Source organism: Malurus melanocephalus, unplaced genomic scaffold, assembly GCF_030028575.1.
Source record: "Malurus melanocephalus ecotype Western Australia unplaced genomic scaffold, MMel_1.1 scaffold_669, whole genome shotgun sequence".
NCBI classification, from domain to species: domain Eukaryota; kingdom Metazoa; phylum Chordata; class Aves; order Passeriformes; family Maluridae; genus Malurus; species Malurus melanocephalus.
The window spans coordinates 76283-88914 of record NW_026623901.1 but is presented as its reverse complement, the minus strand read 5'-3'; the positions used below and the strand labels follow the sequence as shown (position 1 = coordinate 88914).

General features: G+C 65.0%; 2 protein-coding genes across 3 annotated transcripts; both read left to right on the top strand.

The window, feature by feature from the left end:
* Nucleotides 1–638: 638 nt before the first annotated feature.
* CASTOR1 (cytosolic arginine sensor for mTORC1 subunit 1) lies at nt 639–5820 on the top strand. Its single transcript, XM_057383901.1, has 9 exons — nt 639–835; nt 936–1006; nt 3245–3438; nt 3516–3648; nt 4318–4441; nt 4926–5039; nt 5124–5206; nt 5328–5422; nt 5506–5820. The coding sequence occupies exons 1-9, from the start codon at nt 723–725 to the stop codon at nt 5569–5571; spliced, it is 993 nt and encodes a 330-aa protein (XP_057239884.1). The 5' UTR covers nt 639–722; the 3' UTR covers nt 5572–5820.
* A 2785-nt stretch (nt 5821–8605) lies between these two features.
* LOC130584120 (uncharacterized) lies at nt 8606–11071 on the top strand. 2 transcript variants are annotated; one of them, XM_057383926.1, is made up of 3 exons: nt 8606–8668; nt 9332–9468; nt 9583–11071. In XM_057383926.1, the coding sequence occupies exons 1-3, from the start codon at nt 8632–8634 to the stop codon at nt 10045–10047; spliced, it is 639 nt and encodes a 212-aa protein (XP_057239909.1). In that variant the 5' UTR covers nt 8606–8631; the 3' UTR covers nt 10048–11071. The 2 variants fall into 2 exon arrangements, with proteins under 2 accessions (XP_057239909.1, XP_057239908.1); XM_057383925.1 differs by lacking the exon at nt 8606–8668 and having other exon boundaries at nt 8942–9468.
* Nucleotides 11072–12632: the final 1561 nt, after the last annotated feature.

Below are 12632 nucleotides of genomic sequence, written 5' to 3'. Positions count from 1 at the left end.
TGCTGGGTGAGGGGTACGGTKGGGTTGGCAGTGGGCTCTCAGAGGGCTCTTGCTTGAGCACCGCGGGGTGTTGAACTGAGGCTGGTTTGGGCACCCACGGGGCTCGGGGATACCCTGATACTCTGAGTTGGAGCTGCTTCGGGCATCTGGAGGCACTGAATTTGGCTGGTTTGGCGTTTTGTGTTGGGGCTGGTCCTGAGGCTCTGGTGCGGCCATCCCGGAGCTCTGAACTGGGGCTGCTCCCGGAGCGCCGAGGCCGGGTCAATGCCTCCGGCCGTGCAGGGCAGTGCCGGGGTTGTGCCGGGGCGGTGCGGGGTTGTGCCGGGTCGGGTCCCTGGGCGATGCAGCGTCACAGGGCGGTTCCGAAGCGATGCGGGGCGGTTCCGGAGAGTTTCCGGAGCGATGAGGGGCGGTCCCAGAGAGATGAGGAGCGGTTCTGGGCCGATTCCGGGGCGGTGTGATGAGGCGCYAGGGCGGTCCGGGGCGATGCGGGGCGGTCCTGGGCCAGTCCCGGGGCCGTGCAGGGCGGTCCGGAGCGATGCGGGGCGGCCCTGGGCCGGTTCCGGGACGATGCGGGGCAGTTCCGGAGCGATGCGGGCGGTCCCGGGGCGATGCGGGGCGGTCCGGGGCTGGTCCCGGGGCCGTGCGGGGCGGTCCCGGGGCGGGCCCGTGTCCGCCCTTATAGCGGCGTCGGCGGCAGCTCCCGGGGCGGCGCGGCCGCCATGGACCTGCACATCCTGGAGCACCGGGTGCGGGTGCTGAGCCTGGCCCGCCGCGGGCTCTGGCTCTACACACACCCGCTGCTCAAGCTGCTCTTCCTGCCCCAGCGCTGCCGGTACCGGCCTTTCTCCCTCCACCACCCTCCTCCTCCCCCGATTCCCGGCCCCGGCAGACGGCGCCGGTTTTGGGGTCAGCAGCACAGATTTCTTCTTCAGATGCAAGTTCTTCAGCCTGACGGAGACCCCCGAGGACTACACGGTCATGCTGGACGAGGAGGGCTTCAAAGGTAGCGAGCGGTGGGCTCCTGGCGGGGCGGGCTGGCACCGCGGGCACGAACTGTGCGCGTCCCCAGCCCGGCTCCACGCCTGGGCCGCGGGGAGCGAGTCCCGGCTTGCGCTCGGCTCCCTCGGAACTTGCCCATCCCGTCCCCCCGGCGCCTGCGCCGGCGATGTGCCGGCTTGCCCGGCCCAGGCTCTCCTGGCGTGGCTGCTCTGGCCCCGACAGCTCCTGCGGGCAGAGCTGCGACCCAGCTTGGCACCAGGCTGTGGGCATGGCCTGCGGACAGCCCGGTGCCGGCCCGAAGCTCGGGTGCTCCCGGCAGGGAGCAGAGACTTCCCGGGATGCCCGCGGGCAGCGCTCCAGGCTCTGACAGCKCTCCTGTCATCATTGCCGTCTCCAATTTCATCCCTTCCCTCTGCCCGGTGATGGCCAGCTGCTGCCTTGGCAGAGGAGGGCAAAGCACAGGAGGCAAAGCACAGAGGCAAAGCACAGCGGAGATCCAGCCAGGCTGGCAGAGGTGAACCCTGTCCGGCAGCAGGGACCAGTTTTTGGGGTTGTCCCTGGGAGGTTCGATCCATTCCAAGCCGGTCCCTCTCCCAGGGATGTGCCATTTGGTGACATCCCCCGTGCTGGTGACCCGGTGTGTGCCAGGCATCACCCTGACCGCCGGTCCCACCGGGGGTACCGGCCCAACGGGCTGGGCCAGTGGGTCCGGATCCCAGCCCGGCTTCCCACGCCCAAACCTTCCTGCCGAGGCCACCGGGTGCAGCATATCCTTGGCCGTGCCCCAAGGAACAAGGGTCACCGCTCCGGCCACAGGCACTTAGGGCCAGCTCCCGCTTCACCTCCTTTTGCCGGAGGATGGGACTGTGTCCCGGGCTCTCCCCGCTCCCAGAGCCAGAGCTGTTCTCCAYGTATTGTTTTATTTCGGGGCCTGCGGACAAATATTCCTCAATCCCGAGGGGAGGGCGGGAAGTGCTGAACAATGGTCCCACAAGTCTGCGGCCCCACAGTACCCTGTGAACCCCCCTTGACTGTGGGGCTGCCAGCGCCCCCCACTGCCGTGCTGGGAGGGGACACCCAGCAGAGCACACCCTTCCCTTGGGGATCAGGAGAGAGCCCTGGGGTGGGTGACACGGGGACAGAAGGGTCCCYGTGTGCTCAGCCTCGCCCAGGGTGGTGTTGAAAAGCAATTAAGTGCTGAGCTCTGGGACAGGTCCCCATGTCCCYGAGTGTGTGTCCCGCCCCCCCTGTTCCCAGCACTGGGCCCTGGGCTGGAGCCGAGGCTGTTCTGGCGCTTCCTGCACAGGAACAGATGCTGGGAACACCCGCCGAGAATCCGGCCCCGCTCCCGCCCTGCCTCGGGCCGAGTTTGGGAGTGGGGTGCAGAGTCTGTCCCAWCTTTGGGTCCCGCCCGGTGGGCGCTGCACCCTCCCCCAGTGTGATCTCCCCTCCACCGCTGCTGTGATGGGTTTGGGGTCTCAGCTGGGGGCTTGGGCTGGGGCAGTGGGTACCCACTGAAGGGCTGTGGGGTCTCCCGTGGGAGTGTCTCCTCTTTCCTGGATGGCAGGAAAGAATTGGAGACCCCTTGGGTGCCCTCCCTGTCCCAAAGAGGAGGGCACACAGGCTGKCTGAGTCCTGGGGTGCCCTAGCAGTGCCAGCCCCTCTCCTGGGCAGCAGGATGGGAACAAGGGGGTGGGAGGCAGGAACAGCTGGCAAATGCCCAGCCTGCCAATGCCAGCAGGTTTTTGGGAAGCAGCTGAGGCCCTCTACCAGCCTGGGCTCCCCCCATCTGGCACCAGGTGCTGGGCCCCTGGGACAGCGGGATGACCCTCCCCTTGTCTCCTCTGGTGCATCCCCATGTTCATCCCTGGTGGTGGGCACTGGGCTGAGGACTGKTGGTGGGCAGGGGATGAGCTGGGCAGCCCCAGAGCCATGATGGTGCTGTTTTTGGGGTGCACCCCCACACACCCAGCCTGGAGTGCTGGCACAGGAAGGAGAGACCTGTCCTGGGGTTTGGGGAGGCTGTAGCCTTGGCTCCCCTCATCCCCATGGCCAAATCCCAGTGTGGAGCAGCTGAGCCCTGTCTGGCTCATTCCACCCCCAAAGCACTGTCCCCACGCCTGGGGATGGCCCTGTCCTTGCATATCACCCTGGGGACAGTGACACATGGTGCGCTGGCTCTGTGTCCAGCTGTTCTGAGTCCCGGGGAGCCACCAGCCTCAGTGTCCCTTGTCCCTGGCAGAGCTGCCTCCCTCCGAGTTCATGCAGGTGGCAGATTCCACGTGGCTGGTGCTCAGCGTGGTGTCCAACGGGCGGGAGCCCTCGGGCTGCCAGGCCACCGGTGTCACCAAGATCGCGCGGTCGGTCATCGCGCCGCTGGCCGAGCACCACGTGTCCGTGCTGATGCTGTCCACGTACCAGACCGACTTCATCCTGGTGAGTGATGGTGGCACCGGGCTGGCTGTCCCGAGGGAGGGGTGGCAGTCCRGGCCCTGATCCTGTGCCTGGGGCAGGTGCGGGAGCGGGACCTGCCCGTGGTCATCCACACGCTGAACGGTGAGTTCGACATCTACAGGGAGGAGAGCGGCGAGTGTGTCCCTGTCACCTGCGAYGACGTCAGCAACGGCTTCCTCAAGCCCAAGCCGGGTGAGTGGCACTGAGTCCCATGTCCCCTGGGGCCACCCAGTCCCCACCAAGATGCTCCAGCTCCCACTGGAGTTGCTCGCATCCTTGGGGGACCCCCAGGGCCACCCTGTCCCCAGGCCACACTGTCCCACGGCCGTCCAGTCCCTGCCAAGATGCTGCTCCCACGAGTGGTTCCCACACCCTGGAGGACCCTCGTGGTCACCCTGTCCCCAGGCCACTCACTCCCTGCTCCCACCAGTGGTACCCATGTGTTTGGGGGACCCCACCAAGATGCTCCAGTGGAGGTACTCACATGCTGGGGGACACCCAGGGCTGCCCTGTCCCCAAGGGCCACTGGTCCCCGAAGTACCAAGGTGCCCCAAGTCCCACCTTTAGTGCTTGTGGCTTTGTGGGTCCCCAAGGTCACCCTGTCCCCAGGGTCACTTGGTCCCTGCTGAGATGCTCCAGGTCCCACCCGTTGTTCCCATATCCTTGGGGACTTCCAGTGTCACCTGATTCTTGCCGAGGTGTTCCAGCTCTCACCCGTGGTTATCACATCCTTGGGGACCCCCGGGCCACYCCTCTGCTCCCTGAGGGACTCCGGGCTGTAGGCGCGGTGGCCACGGGGTGGCACTGCGGGACTGTCCCCGAGCTGTCGCCAGGRTTGACGCGCGGCCGTTCCCCTGCCAGCCGCCAGCCCCACGCTGCACCCCGTGCAGAGCCCCCAGACCCGCTTCTGTGTCCTGACGGTGGCCCCCGACACGCTGCCCGCCATCGCCACCATGCTCATCGATGTCCTCTTCTACTCCCACAGGTGAGTCCYGGGCACGGGGACACGGGGGTGACCCCATGCTCGGTGCCACCTGAACTGTGGGGACATGTCCCAGCCATTGCTCCCAGCGGGATTTCAGGCTCTGGGTGTATTTTGCCCTCCCGAGAGCTGCAGTGTGAGGGGTGAGACCCAGGAGGTGACACAAGGGACAAAGCCACCATTGTAGAGAGTCTGTAAATCAGGAAGGGGTGGAAAAGTCAGTGAGGGCAGGGAATTCTCCTGGCCAGGTCCTCCTGTGTCCCCTGGGATGAGGTCCCTCCTGGTGGCACCCTCCTGCTCCAGAGTGACTGTGGCCTTTTGGAAATACCCCAAAACCTGCAGACACTGCAGGCACCACCTGCTCCTGTCCCCTCTTCCCCACCCTGCAGCATCCCAGCACAGCTCAGACACCCAATTCCCCCACCGAGCCCTTCTCCTCCCCACTTTGGGGGTCCTGACMCCTCCCTGTGTCCCTTCCCCACGCYAGCCCCTCGTGGGATGCAGCCACTGGCAGCCAGGACCTGGACTCCATCACCTTCTTCTCCTTCTCCCTCATCGAGGGCTACATCTCCATCGTCATGGATGCTGACACCCAGAAGCGGTAGGTGCCACCCCTGGACTCTCTGTCCCTCTGTCCCTTGGTCTGGGGGCTCAGGGAGGGGGTGACCCTTGGCTTTCYCCCCAGGTTCCCCAGTGACCTCCTGCTGACCAGCTCGACGGGGGAGCTGTGGCGGATGGTGCGGATYGGGGGACAGCCCCTCGGCTTCGGTGAGTGTGGCCATGGCGGCCGTGTCCCTTTTGTGCCACCGCCACCCAGGGGGTGCTCTGGGGYGCTGCTGTCCCTGTGTGTCCCCGAGGCAGTGACCTGGGACCCCCTTTGCTCCCCCAGATGAGTGTGGCATCGTGGCRCAGATCGCGGAGCCGCTGGCGGCCGCTGACATCTCGGCCTATTACATCAGCACCTTCAACTTCGACCACGCCCTGGTGAGCCCCTGCCCCTCCCCGGGGATCCCTCTGCTACCCCGGGGGTGTCCCCTGGGGCTGACACCCTCTCTGTGCCCCTCCAGGTCCCTGAGGAGGGCATTGCCGAGGTCATCCAGCTGCTGCAGCAGCGGCAGGAGAGCAGCAGATAGCGGCCGGCTGTCCCCATGCCGGGTGGCCCGGGGTGGTGGCAGGATGGGGTGTCCCCTCCTCTCCACCCCCATTTGTTAATTTTCAATGATCCCCCAGCACGGGGCAGAGCTGGGYACAGCTTTGCTTCCTGTTGTGCTGGGGATGTGGTGGCTTTGGGGACATTGTGGCCTGTGGCAGCGTCCCATGGGAGAGGGGTCAGTCCCTGAGTGCCATCCTGCCCCTCCAGCCCGGCCTGTGGGGCACTGTGTCTCTCCAGGTGGAGGGTACACGCAGGAGACATGCCAAAGAGCAGTGATGTGCCACCGTGGTGCTATTGGGGACATCCTGGGCTGATGGGATGTGTCCCCACGGGTGGTGCCTTTGGGAAGGGAGGGTTGGCCGTGATGCTCAGGGACACCCCTGGACCAGCCCTATGGAGGGGAAAGCATTCCCGGAGCTGGGGTCACCACTCACACCCTAAAAATCTCCAGGGGGCCAGTGGGGGGACCGTGGCTCACTCCCAGCCCTGGCTGTCCCCTGCCATGGAGGGGTGACAGTGACCCCCAGCTCCTCACAAGCTGTATTTTCACATGGTTTTTCACAAGTCAATAAAATTCTTATTATTTTTATTTCTCTGTGGCCCAGGGGGGTTGCCCAGAGGTGGTCCCTGTGGTGGTGGCAGGGGCTGGGGTGGGACAGGGGAACATGGTCCCGCTCTAAGGTGACCAGGACAGGGCCACTCACTCTGACATATATTTTGGGTGGAAAAAGGGGTGAAAGATGCAGCCCCTGCTAAGTCACAAGCCCTGGGGAAACCCAGGCCCACATTCCTGCCCTCCTCCTGCCCCACCCATGGCCAGAGCAGGGGGAAACTGAGGCGTGAGCTTGATCCCAGAACTTGGAATGTCTCTGTCACACTGTCACTGTGTCCCCCTGTCCTGTGGCARAGTGAGGTGCAGGGGATGGGGGCTGTGCCTGCTCCTCAGCCAGACCCAGCACGAGTGTGGTGGGCACCTCTGCTCCCATCCCRTCCCCAAAATCCATCCCCAGCTCTCCCACATCCTGGGCAGGACCATGCCCCGCTCCTGGCACATCTTGCCCACGTCAGCCCCGCACACTTGCAGCYGCCAACTTCCTGCCAGCTCTCCGGGCGCTCTCTTTCCTGTCTCGGTCCCTTCTCCGAGTCATGGGACGCCGGTGACGCGCTCCCAGCGATGAAGAAATTGCCGCCGGCCCATGCGGTCACCGGCACTATTTTTGTCCCTGTTGGGTATTGCATAGTCCTGTGCCACCAGCRGGGTGGCCACCACTGTGGTGCCCTGCTGGCCCAGCCCAGAGGGTGGCAGTGCCATGTGGAGGGGCCAGGGCCACCTGTGGCCAGTGGAGAGCTGAAGGTGGGGCCCTTCCTGATTCTCTGCTCAGGGTGTCCAGGGCTTTACAGCACATGTATGGACAGGGATGGATGGATGGATGGATGGATGGATGGATGGATGGATGGATGGATGGATGGACAGGGATGGATGGATGGATGGACACGTGGACAGATTGGTGGATGGATTTACACACAGGTGTATTGTTGGATGAGTGAATGGGTGGGTGGATGGATGGATGGATGGATGGATGGATGGATGGATGGATGGATGGATGGATGGATGGATGGATGGATGGATGGATGGATGGATGGATGGATGGATTTACACACAGGTGTATTGTTGGATGAGTGGATGGATGGACAGATATGTGGACAGCCAGCTAACAGCCTATCTAGGCAGCCTGAGGGATGGACAAACATTGTGAAGCGAGGAAGATCTCCTGGCCCCTCCACCCTTCCAGGACTGCCCTGAGAACAACTCTGCCCATCCCGACCCGTGGAACCCACCCGGGCCGCCACCTCTGCCGGAGACACCCCGAGGAGGAGGAAGAGGAGGAGTCGTCAGAGGCAGCTGCTGGAGGAAGCAGCCCCTGCCGGTCGTGGCGCAGCCGAGGCAGGGAAATTTTGGGAAAAGAAAGCGCTTCTTCTGAAAGTGAGTCACTGTTGCATCCTTCCTCCTGGAAGGAGGTGTTCATTTCTGGGTTGTCTCCCTGCGCCACCACGGAACTCTCCAAATGCGTAAATTCGGCTCGGGGTGGCTCCGAGGGTCACCGAAATCAACGGGATTGCGACACCCCTCGGAACGCTGATCAAGGGCATTAATCCGTAAAGAACGGGAAATCCCCTGCCGGGCTCCCTCTGCCAGGAAAGGGGAGCCCAGGGGGACAAGGGGGACTGCCCTGGGCCGTGCCCAGCCCCGGGCGGTGCCGGGGGGGCCGCGCCGAGCCCCAGGGCACTCTCAGGGCAGTGTTACRCAAGGGGCAGCGCTGCCTTGGGCARCACCCGGCGCCTTCAGTGTTGCCGTGGGTGCTGCCGGGCAGAGGGGCTGAGCCTGGTGGCGCCCACTTGGTTCAGCACCCAAATTTGTCACCTGGAGCGGGGTGGGAGCGGGTGGAGGGAGCATCTCCCGGAGCATCACCGAGCGCACGGTCCCCAGTCCTGCACTTCCCGCACTTCCACCTCCCTTCTTGCCAGAGCAGATTTTGTCTCCCACGGCTGGATTTGGGATGCGAAAACACCCCGTGGTGGCACATGGGTGACATCTCTGTCCCCGCTGCCAGCCGCCGCTGCCCTCTTTTGCATTGGGGTTTCGGGGCAGCCGGCGCTGGTTTCAGTTCAACCCGTTGGGTGCTGAGCGGTGACATCAGGGGGGCTCCAAAAGTCTCTTTCCCGGAACCGGCGGTCCGGCAGTGCCCGATCCGTGGGAGCGCATCCTCCCAGGCGGCACGGACCCGGACTCCCTCGAGGAACTGACTCGAAGAATCCCCATCASCCGGCGGTCCGGTTCCCTCCCGCCGCGGCTCTCACCCTGCTCATTGGCCCTCGGGGCACRGCTTCTCTTGTCGCTGCTGTTCCGCTTGCTCCGGGTGCCTCCTGCGGAGGTGGGGGTGACTCGGGTGCGCTTTAAAAGCCGAGCTTCCCCATCGCCCAGCAGTTAAGGAAGTGGCCCGCGCGCCCGGCAGCCACGGGCGGACACCCTGCCCCGGCCATGCGGTGCGACGGGCGGCCCTGGGGCGTGCTGGCAGGTAGGTGTGTGCCCGTGTCGCCGGGTCCCCGCGTCCCCTCTGGCTCGGCCCGGCCGGGAGCCGCGGGAGGGAGCGCGGCCGCGGGGCCCCCATGGCCGTTGAGTCAGCGTTGCCGTGGCTGGTGGCACCGAGACTGTGGTGTCACCTCCCTCGGACGCTGGCCGGGACGGGGACATTCCCCACTGTGGCACATGGCACAGGGAGCGCAGGGAGCCTGGGAGAGAGGGGATGCTGTGAGGGGACACGTCGAGGGGCAGTCTGGGGTCACCTTGCTCAAAGGGACAGAGGCTCTGTGTCAGCCCAGTGCCACAACCGAAGTCCTGTGGGTGACAGCGGGGCCGGGACAGTGCCTGGCCAGAGCTGGACAGAGGGGCTGGACCCAGGAGTGTCACTGCTGTCCCCTCCTTGGTGGTGGCCCAGGCTGGCAGGGAGAGCTGCTGGAGCAGCTGCTGTGGTTGATCTGCACATCCCGGCTGCTCCACGGCGCCTTCATCACCCTCATCCTCCTCTCCGCAGGGTCCCCAGCGGGTTTTCGGCGCAAGGGTTGGGTCATCCTGGGAGCAGGGACGGGATCTTGGGCAGTGCAGGGCTGGTGAGAAGGGGCTGCRTTCCTGAGCCCAGCAATGACCCAATGTCCCCCGCTTCCCTCCTCTTCGTCCCCAGCTGTCACCAAAGGGCTCCTCATCCTCTGGGCAGTGCCGGGCCAGGGGGGCAGGTCCCCGCTGGCCCCYACCGTGCAGCAGACCCAGGCGCTGGTGAGGCTCATGGCCGAGGACGCGCAGGAACTCTTCACCTTCTACGTGAGTCCCTTTCCCCGGGCGGGGGTCGCGCCTGTCCCCGCCTCCACGGCCAGGCGGGGAGCGGTCCCTGTTGCGCTCCCACATCGCTGATCTCCCTCTCCCATCCCGGAGCAGGAGAAGGAACAGCACCTGGACATCCACAACATCTGCCGCACCAGCAATCCCCCCGAGTGGCTGCAGCGGCCGGCGAGGGGGTCCTGGGGGCTGCGGAGGCTGCGGAGGCCCATGATGCACATGGACCGGGCGCTGCAGGACATCCTGCGGCACCAGCGCGACCTCCACCCCCCCGAGGCCGAAATCCTTCGCCGCTTGAGCAGGACCCGCTGGAAGGTGCGAGCGCTCCTCAACAACCTGGCGGGGCTCTTCCCGGCCCCCAGCCCCCGCCCCGGCCGCCGGCCCCTCCCCAGCCCCGCGGCACCCACCAGCATCTTCCGACAGAAGCTGCAGGGCTGCCAGATCCTCTGGAGCTACGCGCGCTTCATGGCCGAGCGCAGCGCCGAGCTGGACGCGGGGACCCTCCGGCGGCGCTGGGACAAGGGGAGGTCGCGGCGGGGCTCACGGCTGCCTGCGCGCCCCTAGGGCAGCCCACCGGCACCGGAGATCCCGTCTGCCTCTCCAGCATCATCTCCAKCCGGGATGGAGGTGCGTCCGATGGCCGTGATGCACCGCGGGGCCCCGGCCACCTCACCTGAGCGAGGACACAAACGCACTGAAAGCATCTTCGGCTCGCCACGGGGACCCTGCTGTCCCCCCGTGCCACCTCTCGGCTGCAGGACAGCCCTGGCTGGCTCTCCCACATCCTGCCCCGCTTTCCCGTGGATCCAGGTGGCCCCGGYGGAGCCGGGTGTCCCCCGGGTGCCCAGCTGTCCCCTGTCGCCGAGCCCTGGTGGATTTTCCAGTGATTCAATGGGTCGGGTGACACAGCCTGACTAAGAGCAGCCGCCACCGGACMCACGGAGAGCGCTGCTGCCACCGGCCGTTGTCACCGGTGTTGTCACCCCCTGCCTGCCCTGYGCCTGCTCTGCTCCCAGAGAGGAGCTGGGAGTGGAATCCTGTCCCTGCAGGGTCGTTGTCCCGGCACACTCCGGGCCTGGTGTCACCACAAGCTCAGTGTCCCTTTGCACATCCCTGTCCTCCTCCCTGCGTGCACAGTGTCCCCTGTGCTCAGTGTCCCCAGGTTCACTCTCGGTGCTCCCACACTCTCAGCATCCCTGTCCCCTCTGTGTCCCCCCTGAGCATCCCAAGCTGTGTCACCACAGCCTTGACTGTGCCCAGCAGAGACGTGGCTCTGGCCATTGCACTGTGACAGTGGGTGACAGCCCCCACTGCCTCCCCTCTAATTTATACATTATTATTTGTGTGTTGATTGTATTTATTGATTCTCAGGGTTAATTTAACTCCTGCTGCTTGCAGAAGTATTTAAGGACGTTTCTAATATATAAATATCTATTTTTGTTATATTTTTTGGTACGGTGTTAAACTATGGACATCACAAGGGTTTATTTATGTTWATTGATATTTTTGGTACGCAGAGAAGGGCAGTGCCCCCTGCCCACGTGGCACTTCTTTATTTTTGTACAACGGCAGAAGGAAATAAAGTGCTGACCTAGGCCTGTGGGCCACTGAGGAGTCATGTCTCTGTGTCCGTGTGTCCCCGTGTCCCCCTGTCCCCGTGTCCCCCTGTCCCCCTGTCCCCGTGTCCCCCTGTCCCCGTGTCCCCGTGTCCCTGTGTCTGTCCCGGTGGGCAGGGAGGGGCTGTATTCAGTGGCCAGGCTGTGCTTGTTGTCCTTGCCAGGGCACAGGGGATGACATGGAGTGGTGTGGCACATGGGGGGGATGCGGGACAACACGGTGTGACACCTGGCATGGCACAGGACATAACACTTCAGTGTGGCACGTGGCGTGACACAGAATGTGGCACATGCTGCGATGTGGCCCCTGGCATGGCACGGGACATGGCACAGAATGTGGCATATGCTGCGATGTGGCCCCTGGCAGGGCACGGGACATGGCACTTCAGTGTGGCACAGCATGGCATGGCATGTGTCACAGCAGAGGATGTGGCACACCATGGGATGTGTCCCTTGGTGTGGCACAGGACATGGCACACACTGGGATGTGGCACAGGACATGGCACACAGCGCAGTGACCTGACAAGCTGTGCTGTGCCATGCCACGGTGTGGCAGGGGTCACATGGCATCATGTGCCACATGCCACACAGCCCTGTCCAGGCCAYCGCCGCAGCCACCCCGAGCGCAGTGTCCTGCAGCCTGGCCAGGGCCACCACGGGGACTGGGCCACCCACTGCCACCGGTCCCGCTGAGTCAAAAATCCTAAGACCTGGTCATGTGTCCCCATGGAGTCACTCGTTCCCCGCGGGTGCCGTGTGCCGGTGCCACCGGCTCTGCCGCCGGCCCCACTGCCTGAGTCAGTCACAGCAGCAGCGCCACCGGGACGGCCACCACGGCCATCTGGGGACACTCCTGGTGGGGACAATGTCACCATGAGGCAGCCCRGGCCAGCTTGGCGCGCTGTGGGTGACCGTGACGGCGACCGTGRCAGTGCCACCACCGAGCTGCCCACCCAGGTCTGGAGAGGGCTGCAGAGGGGAGGTGCAGGTACGTGACCCCCCGGACCGTGGGGAGGGACCCCGGACACGGGGTGACACCCGGCTGAATGTCACTGGAGGGGTGGAGTGGCTTCTCTGATGTCCTCAYGGGGCTTTCATGGGRCTCCCAAGAGAACCCCAATGCGCACYCCTGGGAAAAGCCCGTGGGTGACACCTGTGGGGTGACACCGGTGGGATGGCACGAATGGGGTGGCAGGGGCTGGGTGGCACCGGTGGGGTGGCACCGGTGGGGCACAGGGACAGGGCTGAGGCAGCCCCGGGCAGGACCCACGGTGAGTCAAAGGGGAATTCGGTGCCCTCCGTTATTCAGCGTTGGATTTCCCCGGGACAGGAGCACCTGCCCGGCTCAGCCCGTGCTCAGACCCCCGGGAGGGTCCCCCGAGCACCCCAAAACCCGGCTGCAGCCTCAGCCCCGCTCCTGGGGGACGCCCAGGGCTTTTGGTGACCCTGGGATCTGAGTGTCGCCCCTGCACGGGGACACGGCGGGATGGGGACCCCGAGGGGAACCAGGGGGTACTGTGGGATGGGGATGGG